Source organism: Bombina bombina, chromosome 2 (genome assembly GCF_027579735.1).
Source record: "Bombina bombina isolate aBomBom1 chromosome 2, aBomBom1.pri, whole genome shotgun sequence".
Lineage (NCBI taxonomy): Eukaryota > Metazoa > Chordata > Amphibia > Anura > Bombinatoridae > Bombina > Bombina bombina.
The window spans coordinates 1,215,111,064-1,215,130,137 of NC_069500.1; the positions used below are offsets into that span (position 1 = coordinate 1,215,111,064).

The 19,074-nt window shown below is 36.3% G+C and overlaps 1 protein-coding gene across 9 annotated transcripts in view; it reads right to left on the minus strand.

Moving 5' to 3' along the window:
- Positions 1-19,074, minus strand: part of EXOC1 (exocyst complex component 1) — a 290,111-nt gene that overhangs the window by 267,438 nt on the left and 3,599 nt on the right. For 6 of the 9 annotated variants that reach the window (XM_053703947.1, XM_053703952.1, XM_053703946.1 and 3 more), the window contains exons 3-8: positions 14,988-15,118; positions 11,782-11,941; positions 5,496-5,516; positions 3,755-3,942; positions 919-1,146; positions 96-228 (exon numbers count right to left, since the gene is read on the minus strand). In XM_053703947.1, the coding sequence (XP_053559922.1) occupies positions 96-228; positions 919-1,146; positions 3,755-3,942; positions 5,496-5,516; positions 11,782-11,941; positions 14,988-15,118 (861 nt within the window). The remainder of the gene's footprint in view (positions 1-95; positions 229-918; positions 1,147-3,754; positions 3,943-5,495; positions 5,517-11,781; positions 11,942-14,987; positions 15,119-19,074) is intronic. The other 3 variants (XM_053703949.1, XM_053703955.1, XM_053703953.1) reach the window with 1 other exon arrangement.

Genomic DNA, 19,074 nt, shown 5'->3' on the forward strand with positions numbered 1-19,074 from the left:
AATATAGCATATACAAGCTGCATGCTCTTTGACAAGGGTATAAAGATTTGGACCTGGGTTCTACTAAATAGAAAGTCATTTAGTATTGTGTGTACCTGGTTGAAGATTGACATTCATACACTGCAGAAGTGCTTCTGATGCGTTTGTACAAGCCTCAATCCCTCGAGATGAGGAAAGATCTGCTTCCTGGAGAGCTTTAATATGACCCCTTGATAGGTCCATATGATTCTACAACAAAACATGCTTAGTTACAACTTCTGTGCATCACTAGAATTTATTATGATATCAAATTTGTAACATAAAATGTCAATCAGAATTATAAATAGACTGCGCGGATATAGAGTGGAGAACAGATCTAGATTGTTTTTCTGTGGTTTCTTTTTAAAGATGATTGTATTATAAGCTCCATATATGCAAGACAAAAGATTAGTATATGCAGGGCTTTTGTGGGGGTACTCACGAGTACCACCCCCTCTGCCATCTTACAACAGGTAATATTAGTAATCATCATGTAAATACATTTTCCCAAGAGGGGGCTGCAAAATATATCAAAACATTGTAAATAACTTTGTCCCTTTGCTTTTCTCAATGTTACTGAGCACAATATAATTTTTAATAACTGTAGTTTGAGAACCGATATATGAAATACTCAGATGTATGGAAAGGCAATGAATGTCCTGTGTTATTCTATGAAGCCTATTCACTAACTTGCAAATAATCTACCCTCCTCTTAGAGAGAGGAGACCGTAGCAGGAAACATTAAATTTGCAAATCAGAATTATGTGTTGGAACAATTACATGAATATAAACATTACTAGAGATGCCTTTGCATTTGAATATTTAACTATTAAGATCTGAACGTTCCACAACAGAAATCTTTCATCATTATTAATATAATATTAAGGCCATTAAACTTACAACAAGAAACTCAATCTCTCTGAGCATTATGTCACCATTTCTTTTACTGAGCTCTATCAGACGGTTGCTTTCGGATATATGATCCATTTGCTCCTTAACACTTTGTAGCATCTCCTCATAGCTGCTCAGCTTCCCTTCAATCTGATCAACCTCTTGTAGGGCCTCGTCCAGCAGTTTCATCAGGATGTTCACTTGCTTCTCGGAAGCCATGATTGACTGAATATTTGCCTGGAGAGCAATTGGTAGAAAAAAAAACTTCTCATGAAACAATGAATAGAGCATCAAGAAAAGCAAACAACTATATCATCGTTAAAGGGACAGTAAACACCTCGTAATTACTAGACATTTCTGTTGTGCTGCTATAGAATAACATATGAGCCAAGTATTAATGTTTTTTAAAACAAATTAACATCCTTTTTTCGCAATTACTTTTCAATAGCCAAACCTCACCTACAATTTGCCTTATTTGGAGGAGCCAATCTGGGCTTTTGTCAACAGACAACAAAAGTCACTGTCATAAAGTTAGTATAAAATGTATTGTTTTGTACTTGTTATCAATTAAAGTCAATTAGAGACAGATATGTAGAAGAGTTTGCCTTGAAAAGTCAGCAGGTAAATTTCAGTTTCTGAGTATTACAAGTTGCTTAATTTTCAGAGCTAAATTACATGAAAAGGGGGCATATTCAAGAAAAAAAAAAAAAGAAGTTTCATTATGCATAACTAAACATTTTATTTAAAATCTCAAGGTGTTTACTGTCCCTTTAAAGATACATGAGGATACATGTTTCTAAACTGAGCTGCTGTTGGGTGTACACTTTAGAAACTCCATAGGTCACACTTCATGAGTTTTGACATCTTTGAGGGGTCAACAGTTAAACTTTACAAAGTATTCAGGTAAACTCTCTAAACTGCAGAAGCAGGGCGGATTTGATTTAAATCAGGTCAAGTTAAAACATTATAGTCAGTAAAACGCAATTGAAATTATGATTTTGTACATAAAGACTCACTCTTGCTGGCTGCTTTAATCTTAATATGTCTGAATAATTAAAATCAATATTTGTATCCAGATTTTGAAACTAATGACAGCTCACAGAAAAGGGCTGTTCCATAAGCAAAGAACGCATGTTCCATTAGTAAAGAATGCAGCCAATCAGCATAAGTAAAACTTCTTCCATTATGAATATTAATTCTTGCATTGCACGCTCCCGACCGCATGCGCATTAGAGGCAACCTGTTATCGCATGTGCATTGTTCATGAAGAAGGTCCAACTCTTGGATTTGTGCATGAGCAACTGTCTAAGCTCTTGCAGCTCTATATCTACATCTATCTTCTAGATGGAGCTGAAGCCGTGAAGCTGACAGACAACGGCTTCAGAGGCAATGACTGGGCACCCGCATCGTCATGAACATGCACGAAACCCCTACCCGGAGAGCCCATCTTGATAGGACTTGTATAATGAGTCTCACAGTGGGTTTGGAAAAGGAACAAAGGGTAAAAGTAAGTAATTAGTGATTTAGATTTATTGCAACATTCTTTTGATTGAAGGAAACTTGTATTTTTTTTCCAGTTTCATGTCCCTTTAAGAAGTAAGGGTTTAATTCTATGTAGATAGATTTGCAAACATTAAAGTCACATTTAAAAGTTCATGATTCAGACACAGCATTCAAGTTAAAACAGCTTTCCAATTGTCTTCTGTTATATCATTTGTTCCTTCTCTTTGTATCCTTTGTTGAAAAGCATACCTAAGTAGTGTCAGGAGCAGCAATGCACTAACGAGACCTAGCTACTGATTGGTGGCTACACATATATGCCTCTTGTTATTGGCTCATCTGATGTGTTCAGCTAACTCCAAATAGAGCATTGCTGCTGCTTCAACAAAAGAATGAATTGGATTGTTGTTTGAAACTCTAAGCTCCCTCTAAACCATGAAAAACAGATTTGTGTTTCATGTCCTTTTAAAAGGGATATGAAATCCAAATATTTTTTTTGAGATTTAGACAGAGCATACCATTTAAAAATAAGTTTCCAATTTATTTCTATTATAAAATGTGCTTTGTTCCCCTGATGTTCTGTGTTGAAGAGATACCTATGTAGGAATCTGGAGCATTACATGGCAGGAAATAGTGCTGCCATCTAGTGCTCTTGCAAATGTAAAACGGTTGCCATATAGTGCTCCAGAAATGGGTCGACTCCTAAGCTTACATCCCTGATTTTCAACAAAAGATACCAAGAGAACGAAGGAAAATTGACAATAGACGTAAATTAGAAAGTTGTTTAAAATCACATGCTCTATCTGAATCATGAAAGAAAAATGTAGGGCTTCATATCCCTATAAGGTCTTCTTCTCAACTCTGTATGTTTACTTTATAGCATTTCTGCTGTGAAGAGGAGACGTTATCTCTGCAGACACAAATTCACAGTTTAGAGAACTACAAAACCAAGCATCTCTGAGAATATCTTCTGGACAGAAAATTGCCTAAAAAAAGTCTTACAGAAACCTCTGGGAGAACATGACATTGTAGATGGATCAATAGAATGCGTTTACCAAAATATTTAAACATTGCAACCATGAGTATAAAGCCTTGTGCTACATAATGTAAAACTAATCCTTATTTCAGTACGAATAACTTTTGGACTATAATACATCTTAAAAAGAAAAACGATATTTATATTGTTCATCAAAAAACAATTTTAATACAAGAAATCTAATGTAAATAAAAAAAAAATCTGATTTACATTAAAAAAAAAATACCCTGTGCAGAAGGGTCTAGGTCATGTGATACTGTTTGTACATATGGATTTATCCTCAAAAAAAGGCAAGGTAATAACCCTTACCCCATCTAGAACCTGCAATTCTCTAGATAACTTCTCTGCAAAGGCTTCAGCATTGGATATAGCATATTCACAGTCCTCCATCATAATCTCAATGTCCTGCTTCTCCCTGGCATTAAGCTCCTGGTATTCAGCTGCTGCTTCTTCATCTACTCCGGATACTATCTGATTCTCTCCACTGGGAACAGACTCTGCAAGAGTTCAAAGGAAAATATAGTTACTCCTTTATCTGCCAAGTGATTACAAAGATAAAATAGTTAGGACGGCTAACATTTTCTATAGTTGTAAAATAGTAAATATACCCATATAGTCTGTACAGTTATTTCTATATTTATTTCCACATATCTATATATTTATCTATATCTGTAGGGTTCATCATAAGAGGTGGCATTTGTTGGTTTAATAATTATTGCTTCAACTGTAAGAGGAAGATTTAAAGAGAGAAAAGAAATAGCAAGTAACCGATAGAAAAGTTAGGATGAAGCCTATGAAATACCTACAGACTTGTATCATATAATTTAATCTACAAACATACCAAAATACTTTAATATAGAATTTTATATAAAATCCCATACATTCTTTATAGCTTTTCTAAAGTAAAGTCATGCTACTCTACATAATACAGATAATGAATGTTTTTCAGCAATGGGAAATATGTACGGCTGATGTGTTTAAACATTTCAAATGGATGTAAAATTGAAACAAGCATGGAGTACATTTTGAATAGAGGAATTGCTGCAATAATGCTTCTAGTACAAGGTATGTTTCAGTGGCACACGTATATTGTGCGCATGGCCTTTAAACCCTCACTCAAGCACCACACCTGCTTGAAAGCTGGCATTTCAATGCTGGTGGATGGGGTACGTTTACCGCTAAACCAATAATACATTTTACAGGGGACATTTTTGCTAACAGAAATACAGTATATGCTAAAATGCTTCTATTCAAGATTGAAATTAACCCATCCACCTTTCAATTTGACCGTTCTATCCGTTTAACTACATAAGCAGCCAACGGTCAATTAAAAATTATACACACAATTATAATGTACTATATGGTAAAACTCAGTGCGCTCAAGTCATAAGTGTAAGAGTTCTGTAATGATGATGTTTCCTTGTCTTTCTGTCTAATGTTTAAATTCTGTGTTGGGGTTGTTCATTTTCTTAAAGGAACATAACAGCAAGAAAAGAAAATGCTGTAATGTGTCAGTTATATGCAATCAACAACACAATAATAAAATGCTCTGTATGTTCAACCTAGTCAAAGGGGTTAGACACATAGTTAAACTTGGCTTCGGAGCAGCAATGCAATACTGGGATCAATCTGAACACATCTGATGAGTCAATGACATGAGGCATATGTGTGTAGTCACTAATCACCAGCTAGCTCCCAGTAGTGCACTGCTGATTCTGAGCCTATGTATGCTTTTCAACAAAATATATCAGAAGAACAAAGTCAATTTGATGAAAGTACTTTTGGAGTTCAAAATAATTGAAATGACTGTGCTCTTATTTACTGGCTCTCTTTGGCTTAATAAAAGAAACCCGATTAAATAACCATACTAAGTTTGTGGATATCAGTAATAAAATAATCTACACATTGGTTACTATTCATCAAATCTGATTTTACCTGGGAGAGAAGTAAGGATTATTAATAAAACTGTATTTACTTAATATAACTACTAGCTACAGAATAACAATTGGATTATCATTGTAAATAGAGAGGAAAAAATCATGCTACCCACCTTCTGAAACTTTAGGCAATTCTGGAGTTATAAGTATGGAAAAAAGAGCAAAGGACAGTAAGCAAGAGAGTATTAAAGCAGGACAGACAGACGGTATACATCATACTTCTAAAGATAACAGGAAACTGTAGAACAGGTTATACATATAGTATTGCACATAATTCCCACACATCTCAACTGTAATGTTAGCAGCTGTTTTGAAGCTATTGATACATACTCAGCATTATTTACAGTTGCCCCCACAGCCATGTTGCATTGTAGGCGCTAACAGCACAGAATTACTAAATGCCACAATCAGCAGCAGTACCCCTAGCAGACAGATTATTAATTGCATAGAAACATTTTAGGTTAAACAAATGTTTGAAGCCCAAATTAAAGGGACACTCCAGACAAAATTTAAATGCACATAGATGAATTACCGTAGATACTCGAGTATAACGCGAGATTTTTGTGACAAAAAATAAGATATAAATTGGAGGGGGTCGCGGTATATTCGAGACATTTAATTTAATCTGATGTGCACTAAACATGTCCCACACCAGCAATGCTCTCTTGCGGCGCAGACTATCTTAATTTATATTTTGTCTCTAAGCAACATGAAATGAGCTGCTTGTGCAGCACTGTGTGTGTCCGACTGACAGTTTTTTTTCTATTAATGACTTTTTCAGTTGTATTATGTTGCGTGCTTGTTTACTCTACATATTGGCAGCTTGAGCTGCACGGTTTGTTTTTTTTATTGTGAAAAGCCCTTTAAATTATTTTATTTGGTGAGCTTTTTCTGTGGAGCGCACTTCCGGTCTGTCAGTACTTTCATTGTTTTATTCTAACTCAGGCTTAGTTTGACTCATATAGTGGAGGTACCACACACTGCTGAGGGCTATTTATACACTGATATGGTAGTGTTTGTTATTACTCAGTACTCAATTACTATAGCTTTGTATTTTAGATTGCTCCTCGCGTTATATTCGGGTCTTGAACATTTCTCCATTTCCATAATAAATTTCTATTTTTCACGTTATACTCGAGTATCTACTTTAGATCTTTGAATAGAAACAGATTTACAATATACATGTTTTTGCAAAAATGCTTCTAGTAAAAGTTATTTCACTGTTTTAGTGTTAGCATTTTTCTCTGCACGTGCAGCATAGCTAAATATTATCAGTGCACCAGCATTTTAAATACTGCAGCTGCTCAGAGCGAGAGTGGAACTTGTATTTTGTTAGCAATAAACAAATTGAGACATTAATAGATGGTACAAGAACTTTAGACTCTGAGGAAGAGCTATGTTTAAAATGCTAGTGCACGGTGCATACTTAAATACTATTTTGAAACAGCTATAGCTTTTATTAGAAGAATTTTTGCTAATACATTTATATTACAAAAATGCTTTAATTCAAAACTAAAATACATCCATATGGGTTCCAATTTTGGCTGGAATGTCCCTTTAAAATATTACACTCACAGAATATTGTGATTTTCACATTTCTGATTTCAGTAAATGCATAATAAATAGCAGCAGTCCATGCATAGGGACAGTGTTATTATGTGTTTAACATTAACCTGTTGGCTGCCAAAGATACTTAAATCCAATTATTTTTCAAGCTCAATGGATTTAGAAAGCAAACCAAATCAGTAAAACACTAACCCAGAATATAAACTGAATGCAGATAGAACCACAATATCTGCAGATCCATAAGTGTACAGGTTCATGTCCAAGGCCATATTAGATTCAAAATAATGAAATTGCACTATTTTGAGAAGCAAACCTTGAATAAATATGGATGTATGCAAGTCTTGTACACAGTAAAAGCGACCACTAAACAAGTATCAGCTTTTACTAGAAGCATTATTGCTAATACAAGTAGATTGCTAAATGCTTCTGATTATAACTGAAATGTCCCTTTTAAGGAAGAAGAAATCAGTTTGCATATAATTTTGGGGTCAATCAGAATGCTTTAGAAAAGTTTATCTAATGATTTTTCTGCAAAATTTGCCAATAAAACTATGTAGATTTTTGCAGATAATTAATTTGATACATTTTCTAAAGGCGTGTAACTCCTTTATCTGTAATAAATGTTTATCCTAAGCATACTAGATTATTATTCAGTGATGTAGAAACATGTGTAGGATAGATTTTGAAAGAAAAAAATGAGGATTTCATTAGAGACATTGTACTCAAAATGGTCATTTTTTGCAAAACAAAATATAAAGTAAAAAATTTTTAAAGGGACAGTATACTATAAAACTGTTTTTCCCTTAATGCGTTTCCAATTACTTTTTTTTTTACCAGCTGCAGAGTATAAAATGTATGAGATTTGCTTTTTGACCCATTAATGACTGAGGACGTGCAGGGTACGTCCTCAAAAAAAAGTCAGTTAACGCCTGAGGACGTACCCTGCACGTCCTCGGTGTGGAAAGCAGCTGGAAGCGATCCTGCTCGCTTCCAGCTGCTTTCCGGTTATTGCAGTGATGCCTCGATATGAAGGCATCCTGCAATAACCATGTATGGCCATCCGATGCAGAAAGAGCCACTCTGTGGCCCTCTCTGCACCGGACATCGATGGCCGGTATCGTTGGTGGGTGGGAGCAGACGTGGGAGGCGGGTGGCGGCCATCGCTGGGCCCAGTGATGTAGAGGGGGGCGGGATCGGGGGCGGGGATGACCCGGGGCGCGCACGGACGCGCGCGCGTGCACGATAGGGAGGGGGCGGGCGCGTGCACGGGGAGGGAGCGGGTGGGAACCGCTACACTACAGAAAATATGCACCATAGGATTTGGTAATCATATTCAGGGTCTATAAAATCAAATAAAAATAAAAAGCTAAATCAGGGGGTGTTGGGTTGGTATGTGGCTGGGAAGCTACACTACAGAAAAAACTGGGGGGGGGGGGGGGAAATTCTGCAAACTGGGTACTGGCAGATAGCTGCCAGTACCCAAGATGGCCCCCAAAAATGTAGAGGGGGACGGTTAGAGAGATGTTTGGGAGGGGATCAGGGAGGTTGGGGGCTAAGGGGGATCCTACACAGCAGCATATGTATATACAATTAAAAAAAAACAAAAAAACAAAGATTCATTTTATTTTTGTACTGGCAGACTTTCTGCCAGTACTTAAGATGGCGGGGACAATTGTGGGGTGGGGGAGGGAAGGGAGCTGTTTGGGAGGGATCAGGGGGTGTGATGTGTCAGGTGGGAGGCTGATCTCTACACTAAAGCTAAAATTAACCCTGCCAGCTCCCTACAAGCTACCTAATTAACCCCTTCACTGCTAGACATAATACACGTGTGATGCGCAGCGGCATTTAGCGGCCTTCTAATTACCAAAAAGCAATGCCAAAGTCATATATGTCTGCTATTTCTGAACAAAGGGGATCCCAGAGAAGCATTTACAACCATTTGTACCATAATTGCACTTGCTGCTTGTAAATGATTTCAGTGAGAAACCTAAAATTGTGAAAAATGTTAAGTTTTTTTTAATTTGATCGCATCTGGCGGTGAAATGGTTGCATGAAATATACCAAAATGGGCCTAAATCAATACTTTGGGTTGTCTACTACACTACACTAAAGCTAAAATTAACCATAGAAGCTCCCTACATGCTCTCTAATTAACCCCTTCACTGCTGGGCATAATACACGTGTGGTGCACAGTGGCATTTAGCGCCCTTCTAATTACCAAAAAGCAACGCCAAAGACATATATGTCTGCTATTTCTGAACAAAGGGGATCCCAGAGAAGCATTTACAACCATTTGATACATAATTGCACAAGCTGTTTGTAAATAATTTCAGTGAGAAACCTAAAGTTTGTGGAAAAAAAATTGTGAAAAAGTGAACGATTTTTTTTATTTGATTGCATTTGGCGGTGAAATGGTGGCATGAAATATACCAAAATGGGCCTAGATCAATACTTTGGGATGTCTTCTAAAAAAAAAATATATACATGTCAAGGGATATTCAGGGATTCCTGAAAGATATCAGTGTTCCAATGTAACTAGCGCTAATTTTGAAAAAAAAAGGGGTTTGGAAATAGCAAAGTGCTACTTGTATTTATGGCCCTATAACTTGCAAAAAAAGCAAAGAACCTGTAAACATTGGGTATTTCTAAACTCAGGACAAAATTTAGAAACTATTTAGCATGGGTGTTTTTTGGTGGTTGTAGATGTGTAACAGATTTTGGGGGTCAAAGTTAGAAAAAGTGTGTTTTTTCCATTTTTTTCCTCATATTATATAATTTTTTTTATAGTAAATTATAAGATATGATGAAAATAATGGTATCTTTAGAAAGTCCACTTAATGGCGAGAAAAACGGTATATAATATGTGTGGGTACAGTAAATGAGTAAGAGGAAAATTACAGCTAAACACAAACACCGCAGAAATGTAAAAATAGCCTTGGTCCCAAACGGACAGAAAATGGAAAAGTGCTGCGGTCATTAAGGGGTTAAAGGTTTATTGGTGTATATGAATTAGCTGATTTTGTGTTTTGAAGCCACAACCTAATAAAATGGGTTGAGCTTGTAGGTATAATCAGATCTCATTACTTTATCACATTGTGTACATACACCTGCTTCTTTATCTTTCCGTAAACCAATCACCAATACTTGGAGAGAACAATGGAAAATCAACATGTTATTACCTTATCTCTTCTATAAACCACTGGGAGTGTAATTTCTTCTACTGGTTGTGTTTACACAGCTTGGTCTTAAGGCCAAACACTTTCAGGATAGGTGGGGATACCACAGGCTAAATCAACTATTTCAAATGCCAATATAAGGGTAATGGAAATACTTGTAAACAATTTAATACACTCCAGCAGGTAAAATGGATTATTGGGAACAAATTAAAGGGGAGAACATTTTTGAGTAAACTGTCCCTTTAAACTAAAACTACTACAGTAGTATCAGGGGTGTATTTCCTGCCTGTGCTCATGGCTCATTAGCAAATGAACATCAGCAGAAGTACCTATTATCCAATAAGCATTAGCAGGAAGTACACAGCTTATACAGCAGTATTAGTTCACATTTCAATTTGAACAGCATTGCTAAACATTTTTTCAGGTCAAAAATACATGTTTGAATGCTGCTTTTTCATATATATGACATTTTTTTAGTATAATATCCCATTAATTCTATATATTTCTAGATTAAGAAAAAAGTGATGTGGAAGCCGCATAACAAGTCTTGTGCACTATATTTACTTACCAGAATGCATTGCAGCATATTACATGAATCACTATATATATGGGCTACACTGTGTGTGAAGTGACACTTCTCAACACATACAATTTTGTGCATGGGACAAGACAACGTAGGGCTGTAATGTTTTGTCACTATGAGATGATAGTTTGGGTGGTTCCATATTTTCCACAAAGTTGAAGTGAAAGTCAATCCTAGCGTTTTTGAAATGTTAGGATTGACTATTGAAACAAATAAAGGGGACTTTCATTCATAAGATACTTCATGTAGAAAGCTCCTTTATTTGTTTCAAGCGATCGCCGTTCTGAGCTGCTAAGGAAGCCTGCGGCAGATTGCTGTCTTGCTAGAGAGGTGACGTTTTCACCTCTTAGTCAATAGCCATGCTGTAAATCCAGCTATTTGCTAAGAGGTGAAAATGTCACCTCTTAGCAAAAAATGTTTTGCCGTGGGCTTTGTTAGCAGCTAAGAACGCTGATTGGTTGAAACAAATAAAGAAGCTTTCTACATGAAGTATCTTATACTTCATGAATGAAAGTCCCCTTTATTTGTTTCAATAGTCAATCCTAGCATGGACTTACACTTTGAGGCAAGCTGGATTTACCTCCAAGCTTGGACTCATCAAACAAATTAATAGACAATTGTGATGTGCGCCATATTCTTTTGTATGTGAATCATGGGGTTGATTTGTACTCATGGAATATTCTAAGCTTAAAGGTATATTTGATTTATAAAAGATTGTACATTTAGTTTATCTGATGCATTAGCAAAATACATAACACATAAAAAATATTCAAGACAGTTTAAAAAAATGAAGAAAGGAAAAGGAATAACAAATTAATATGCCCTTGGGTCCCAAGCAGCACTTCTACTATGTATTTAACCACTTTGCAGGGAGTTAAAACACACAGAAGAGTTTTTTTTTACTATTATACCCCTTTTAAGGTTATGAGGATATTTATTTAAACTTTATATATTGATTTTCATTTAAATATTGTAGGTTTTATAGCTAATTATTTTGTTAACTTTAAAAACAAATCCTAAGTTACAAATGAATTATTACCAGTGAGAAACACACATGTAGATCCCATGACATACCTTCTAAAAGTTGTGGGCTGACATTTGCAAAGTCTATCTTCTTCCGTAAATATCGCTGGTTCAATTTCCAGATGCAGGAAATAAAAGCATTCTTCTCAGCAGTGCTACTGGCAACCCACTTGTACACTTTGTCAAAATGCAAATCAAAATCTGGATTTTCCTATATCAAAATCATATATGAACATCAAAAGAAAGCCTTAGACTAAATCATGAGTAATAAAACAGTAGCATCCATTATATCTTTACATTCTCAAAGGTAGTCATCAAGGTTAACCCTATAATGACTCACTTTTTTCCAAATATGTATGGTTATGCATATACCAGCACCTATTTTTAAATTTTACTAATTCAAAAAGGAAGAATATATGAGAGTTAAATATAACTCTCTAAATAGACAGGGATTTCAGCACTTAAAAAATGTAAATAAATACTCAAAAAATTGATTCAAGCTAATTTATTGCGTGCATATATACATTTGAACCACACTAGCAGCTCACCCAAAGGATGGCATATCAGTGTTCCATAAATCACATTAATATCATCTAACTCTAAACGTTATTTACAGATTCCTGCATTAATTGCAGGGTGACCCTCTAGTAAAGGTGTTGCAGTTTATGATACTTTCTAATTACAGTATCAAGTAATATACGATTTCTTTCTGCAGTATGCTAATTAGAAGCTATCTATGATTGTAAATAACGTTTAGAGTTAGATGATATTATTGTGATTTATGGAACACTGATATGCTATTCTTTGGGTGAGCTGCTAGTGTGGTTCAAATGTATATATGCACGCAATAAATTAATTTGAATCAATTTTTTGAGCATTTACATTTTTTGAGTGCTGAAATCCCTGTCTATTTAGAGAGTTATATTTAACTCATATATTCTTCCTTTTTGAATTAGTAATTTTTGTACTTTAAAGTGAAGGTCAATTTCAATGAATTAGTGCCCAGTTTTTAATAATCCTATTAAAAACAAGGGCACTTTAATTAATCAAAATTGACATTTCACTTGTTTTCTTCAAAAACTTACCTTTTAATCCTGACAGCTGCTGCGGCTTCCTCCAATCACAGCATTGCCTCAGGCCATGATTCCCCCGGGGGGGGGGGGGGGAACTGTGATTGGAAGAAGCCGGATTCGTCATTTCTGACGTATGAAGAGGCTTCCGACGGCCGGGGAAATCGCTGGAGTGGCTGTCAGTATTAAAAGGTAAGTTTTTGAAGAAAACGAGTGAAATGTCAATTTTGATGAATTAAAGTGCCCTTGTTTTTAATAGGATTATTAAAAACCGGGCACTAATTCATTGAAACTGACTTTCACTTTAAGGGTCTGCACTATTTAAAATTATTTTAAATTGATATAATATATAGTATTTTCCTTCCCTCAATATTTTGTATACCTAGTTTTAAATACTGCAGCAATATGCTTGGGGTGGTGCCGTGAAATATAATACAGGGTAAAAGCCTCATTATAGCTTTCTATATCATTCATTTGTTGAGTGCCTTAATGAACCTGCTTGATCTGTGTTTAATTAGACATCTAGAAATAATCAAGTTGTACATCCTTGAGCAATTTCTACAATAAGTCTCTTCTACACATTACAAGAAAGGTATATTTTCATATATCTTAAAAAATTCACAAGTGGATGTGGTAAGTCAATGCCTTACTGTGTAGAAAGAAAGTAAATCTGCCCTGGTGTCATGTGCAGGTTTAATATTCCAATGTTATTAGTATATGGCATAATGGTCCCAATTCTCAACTGTTTGAATTTGGATGCAAATCAACCAATAGTAGTTTGAGTGTTTTGTATTTGTTTTTAAAAACAACTTCAAAGCTAATTCACCCACTAAGAACCTTCAATAAAATTTGAAACAAAAAACAAGTTGAATTAGAAATTTATAGAACTGCAAAACTTCTTTCAAGGGACATGATACCCAAATGTTGAAGCACTTGAAAAAGTGGTACAGCATAGCTGTAAAAAGCCGACTAGAAAATATCACCTGAACATCTCTATGTAAAAAAGGAAGATATTTTACCTTCAAATGTCCTAAGTATTCACACCTCACTGTAAAGAGACTTTAAGCAGCCAATCAGGATGCTAGTCCCAGGACTTGAAAGTGAGTGTGCATCTGGTATGTGCAGGCAAAGTTATGTTATTTTCCTATTCAGTTTAAGGAAGTTTACTATGAAATTTTACGAGATTTCAGTGAAATTTCATGAGATCACAGCAAAGCAAAGCATGAACTCAGCACTGCTGATGCTGATTGGTTATTGTTTTTTTTTTTTTTTTGTTTTTTAAACTTGCAGCTGGACAGCAGCTGAAGTATAACTGTTCACAGAGCACTTACTCTGGTGCGCTGAAGACATTTTAAGGTAAAATAGCTTCCCGTTTTACATAGAGATGTTCAGGTGATATTTTCATGTCAGCTTTTTACAGTTATCACTTTCAAGTTATTTAGCATATGAGAGGTTTTAAACAGTATGAGATTGTTATATAAAATGTTTAATTATGTTTAGTTTAAAAACTTTGAAAATGTACTTTCTTTATTTATTGTGTCCCCTTTTCCTGTAATTTTACTCTGAACATTGTTTTATAAATTCCACTTAGTTTCTATAAAGTAACAGCCATTAGAGAATGCACATCTCTAATGGGCCCCTCCATGTTTGAACTAAAGTTGCCCCTTATCTGTTTCCCTTGCTAAAGACAATTTGGGAGAGATATAAAACAGGCAATAAAATAGACTGTCCAAACAAGGCTGAGTGAAACATAGAATAATCTAAAAGGAATTCCACCCAGCTTTGTTTGCACAAAGATATATAGAAAACTAGTTCAAACATGGTAGAGCCCATTACTTTGTACAAAATAAACCTTTACTTATATTTTCAATATTTAAACTAATAAAATTGTAAAAATTACATCTACATGATATTCTAAGGCTAATCTATGCTTTGAATACTTCATTATGTCTAGGATGTATTTAATGTTTAACATCCATTAAAAACTATACAAAACAGACTTTTAAAGGATTTCAAGAAGGTTTTCCTAAGGTTTTTAAAAGCACAACACAAAAGATAGGCAACCAAAGTGAAAACTGAACAGGAAAGATAATTTGTATACAAGCTTCATAGTTTAAAGGTCTGATTTTTTTTTTTCCATTATTAAATGTACCGATAAGAGTCAATAACCGTGTACACCAGTCTTACTTTGACAGCATCTTTCGCATCCACCACAGCAAGATCCTGAAGATGCCAGACAGTCTGAGTTTTGTAAAAATCTCCCTTGTCAGATTTTTTTACTTTCATTACTTTCACGTGAACTGGACGTTCTGTTGTCACTGTAAACATAGTGATGGTTAAACTGAGCAGCCAAAATGTGATGAAGCATGTAAAGTAAATTTATTATACAGCAGCACAGTGGTAAAGATGGTAACATACACATTACTGCCTAATATATGAGACTGTTACTAATACAATTTGATTAGCCTGTGCCACGTGATATAGATTTGACACTTTTATCATCTCTTAGAAGAGAGTCCAGTTTTCCACTAGTAACATCGTAAATTAGTCAAGTATATTCATCTTAAAAACTATTAAATGATAAAGCATTAAATTCAGACCACTTTTGATATTAATTTAAAGTAGAAGATTTAAAAAAATAATTATTATTAGTTTTACGAATAAGTTGCCTACACTTAAAAAAACTTCGTCATACAGGGGTACATTCACTACATTAGGCCAGGGGTTGACAAATCTGTTTAAAATTTAGGAGCCAGTAAGAATATTTAGGAGCAAAACATACTTTTAGGAGCCAGACAGTAGTATTTCTATATAGACATACAGAGAACAAGTCAAAAAGTTAGGAGCCAGGTATAAAATTCTAAGAGACGGTGGCTCCTTGGTTTGTCAAGCCCTGCATTAGGCTATGACAAGATATGATTAAAGGGATACTAAACCCAATTTTATTTTTTAATTCATGATTCAGATAGAGCATGCAATTTTGAGCAACATTCTAATTTACACCTATTATCAATTTTTCTTCGTTCTCTTGCTATCTTTTTTTGGAATCTATTATTAGGAATTTATTAGAAATCTAAGCTAAGGAGCCAGTCCATTTTTGATTCAGCACCCTGGATAGCGTTTGCCGATTGGTGGCTACATTTAGCCACCAATCAGCAAGCGCAACCCAGGGGCTGAACTACAAATGGGCCGGCTTCTAAGCTTACATTCTTGCTTTTCAAATAAGATGGCAAGAGACCGAAGAAAAATTGATAAAAGTAAATTAGAAAGTTGCTTAAAATTCCATGCTCTATCTGAATTATGAAAGAAAAAGAGAGCTGCAAACTGTTTAAATAGCTTCATACATTTATGAGAAGACATTTTGTAAATGCATGAAAAAAAAATCCATAAAGGAGCTTGAGCATTTGAAGAAGAGAAAAGAGTAAACATGCTTAAAGGGACATGAAACCCAAATTATATATTTCATGATTCAAAGCATACAATTTTAAATAACTTTCCATTTTACTTCTATTATCAAATTTGCTACATTCTCCTGGTATCCTTTGTTTGTGAGTAAACCTAAGAGCTGCAATGCTGCACTACTGGTAAATATCTGAATATATTGGGTGAGTCAATGACAAGAGGCATTTATGTGCCACCATCAATCACCAGCTAGCAACCAGTAGTGCATTGCCAATCCATAAAGAAAGCTCTCTTCAAGTAAAAGACTATTTCATATAAAACCGGAGTGTGCCTTCTTTATGAAGATGATCTTTGCTAAAGCGCAACATTGTAAAACCAGTCAGTTTGGTAGAGGGGTTGATGCAGCCTCAATATACTATGGACTATGTTTTTTACGCTGGTAAAAAAAAAAAAAAAAAGACAATAAACCAAGTATTTTTAAGCTTATATTTAAGGCTACTGCAAAATTAACACTGAATACTAACAAATTGAAGTCTCCATTACCTCTATTAATATGTTTTGAATTAATGTGGCATAGACTGTGTTTTAAAGCAGCCTTAACCATGTCCCCGTGCATTACATTATTAAAGGGACACTAAACCCACATTTTTTCTTTCATGATTCAGATAGGGCATACAATTTTAAGCAACTTTCTAATTTACTCCTATTATCAATGTTTATTCATTCTCTTGGTATCTTTATTTTAAAAGCAGGAATGTAATGTTAGAAGCTGGTCCGTTTTTTGTTTAGCACCTGAGTAGCACTTGCTGATTGATGGCTACACTTAGCAACCAATCAGCAGGCACTACCCATGTGCTTAACCAAAAATGGGCCGGCTCTTAAGCTTACATTACTGCTTTTGCCAATAAAGATAGCAAGAGAACAAAGAAAAATTGATAATAGGAGTAAATTAAAAAAGTTGCTTAAATTGCATGCTCTATCTGAATCACGAAAGAAAAAATATAGGTTTAGTGTCCCTTTAAAGGAATGGAAATGTCAAAATTTAAATGTGTGAAGTAGAGGCATGTTAGCAATATACTTCCATTATGAAAAATGCATTTAGTGAACGTTATTACTGTTTCAGAAGCATATGCACACATGCTACGTGTCACTAGAGCATCAGGATTTAAGCTGTTGGTGGTGTTTATTGCATCAGTGAGACGTCATACAAGCCACTACTGACTCTCTGAGAAGATGTGGTGTTTGAATGCTGGTGCACGGGGCACTCACAGCATATGTGTGTATGCTGCTAAAAAAATACTAATAACGTTTACTAGAATCATTTTTTCTAACGGATGTATACTGCAAATATGTTTCTATACAAAACTGAAATTAACCTATGTGCATTTCAATTTTGACCTTTAGTTTCCACCATTTTTATGTTCCGTTAAATGTCAAAAACAAATACAGGTAGAAAACCATTTATTCAAACTGCTAGGGACCGGAAAAGGGCAGGGGATGGAAACAAGTGCAAACAGCAATATCTTATGACATTCAGGTAATATTTACAGTGTAACGGTACCAACGGTTAACACCAGGGAACAATGTCCTGCATAGGGAATCAGCAGTTCACAACCCAGCCAGTTTTCAGGTTTTAAACAGAATAACACTTTATTTGAAGGCAGCATACAGATTTATACAGGTTTTTGACCCCCCCCCCCCAGATGGGGGTTGAAAGAATGTTGTACATTAGATAAAAGGGAGAAGCGCCCTTGACATGATACAATAGGATTATATTACTTAAACACTTCAACCACAGGACACTCTTGACTCTCCTTATCACTTAGGCGTTTCTCTCTGGGGGTGATCAAACAATAGAATGCTAAGCATTAATTAGATTGTAGCTGGAGCCAGCCACTTGTGGTTAGAAAATAAAGTTAACACTTTCAGTCCTGACCGAAGGGTCTGTCACAGACAACCTTTCTTACGTTATAGTCCAGAAGTGGCTAGGTTTGCCACAATGCTCCCCCAGAACCAAGCCGGCATACACAGTCTGATCCCAACGGATCGGCTTGGGGATGTCCGGGGCAACAACTTTCGGCTCAAGTAAGCTACGGGGTGTTCTCCGCCATCTGCTCCAACTTGGCTCAGTACCGCCCCCACCCCAAACATGGAAGCGTCTCTTCCCGGAGGGACTGGGCTTGGGTAGTCACAGGGTTAACATTAGCGGGATCCATGGGAGCATAGGCAGAAAAAAGGGGGGCCAAGTCATTTCCAAGGAGAACATCAGCAGGTAAGTCCTTCTTGACCCCCACATTCACAAGTCTAGCGCCCACTCCCCAATCCAAATGTACCCTGGCAACAGGTAGGCGGAACACAGTGCCCCCTGCTACCCTCACAGCCACAGTGTCTCCAGTGTGCTGTTTCTCAGGCACCAAGTTCTCTTGAAGCAAGGTCATGGTAGCACCAGTATCCCGTAGACAACTGACCTCCTGCCCATTCACTTTAACCCGTTGCCGGTTATTCCGGTGGGCAGCTTGCACGGGGTCTGCTTCATGTAGGCTGCCCCAGCATTCTGGCGCCTCTACGTAGCGGGCCACAGGCTGAGGATTATGTGGGATTCCGCCAGCGGGTCTTCTCCAGGACTGTGCTTGATTCGCTGCATTTAGGGGACACTCTGGTCTTTTGTGCCCTAGTTGCTTACATCCAAAGCACCGAATAGGTTGTGAGTAGCCCCGCGAATTGAACCGGGCTCTCTGAGGGTAGTTCGTGGCCGGAGGCCGTGTGGTATAGCGGTGCGCCGGGGGTTGGTAACTGGCAGCTGCTGGGGTGATTGGGGGTCTGTACTCCACTCTAGCAGTGGGCAATCGGTATACTGCTCCCCCTGCCCCTC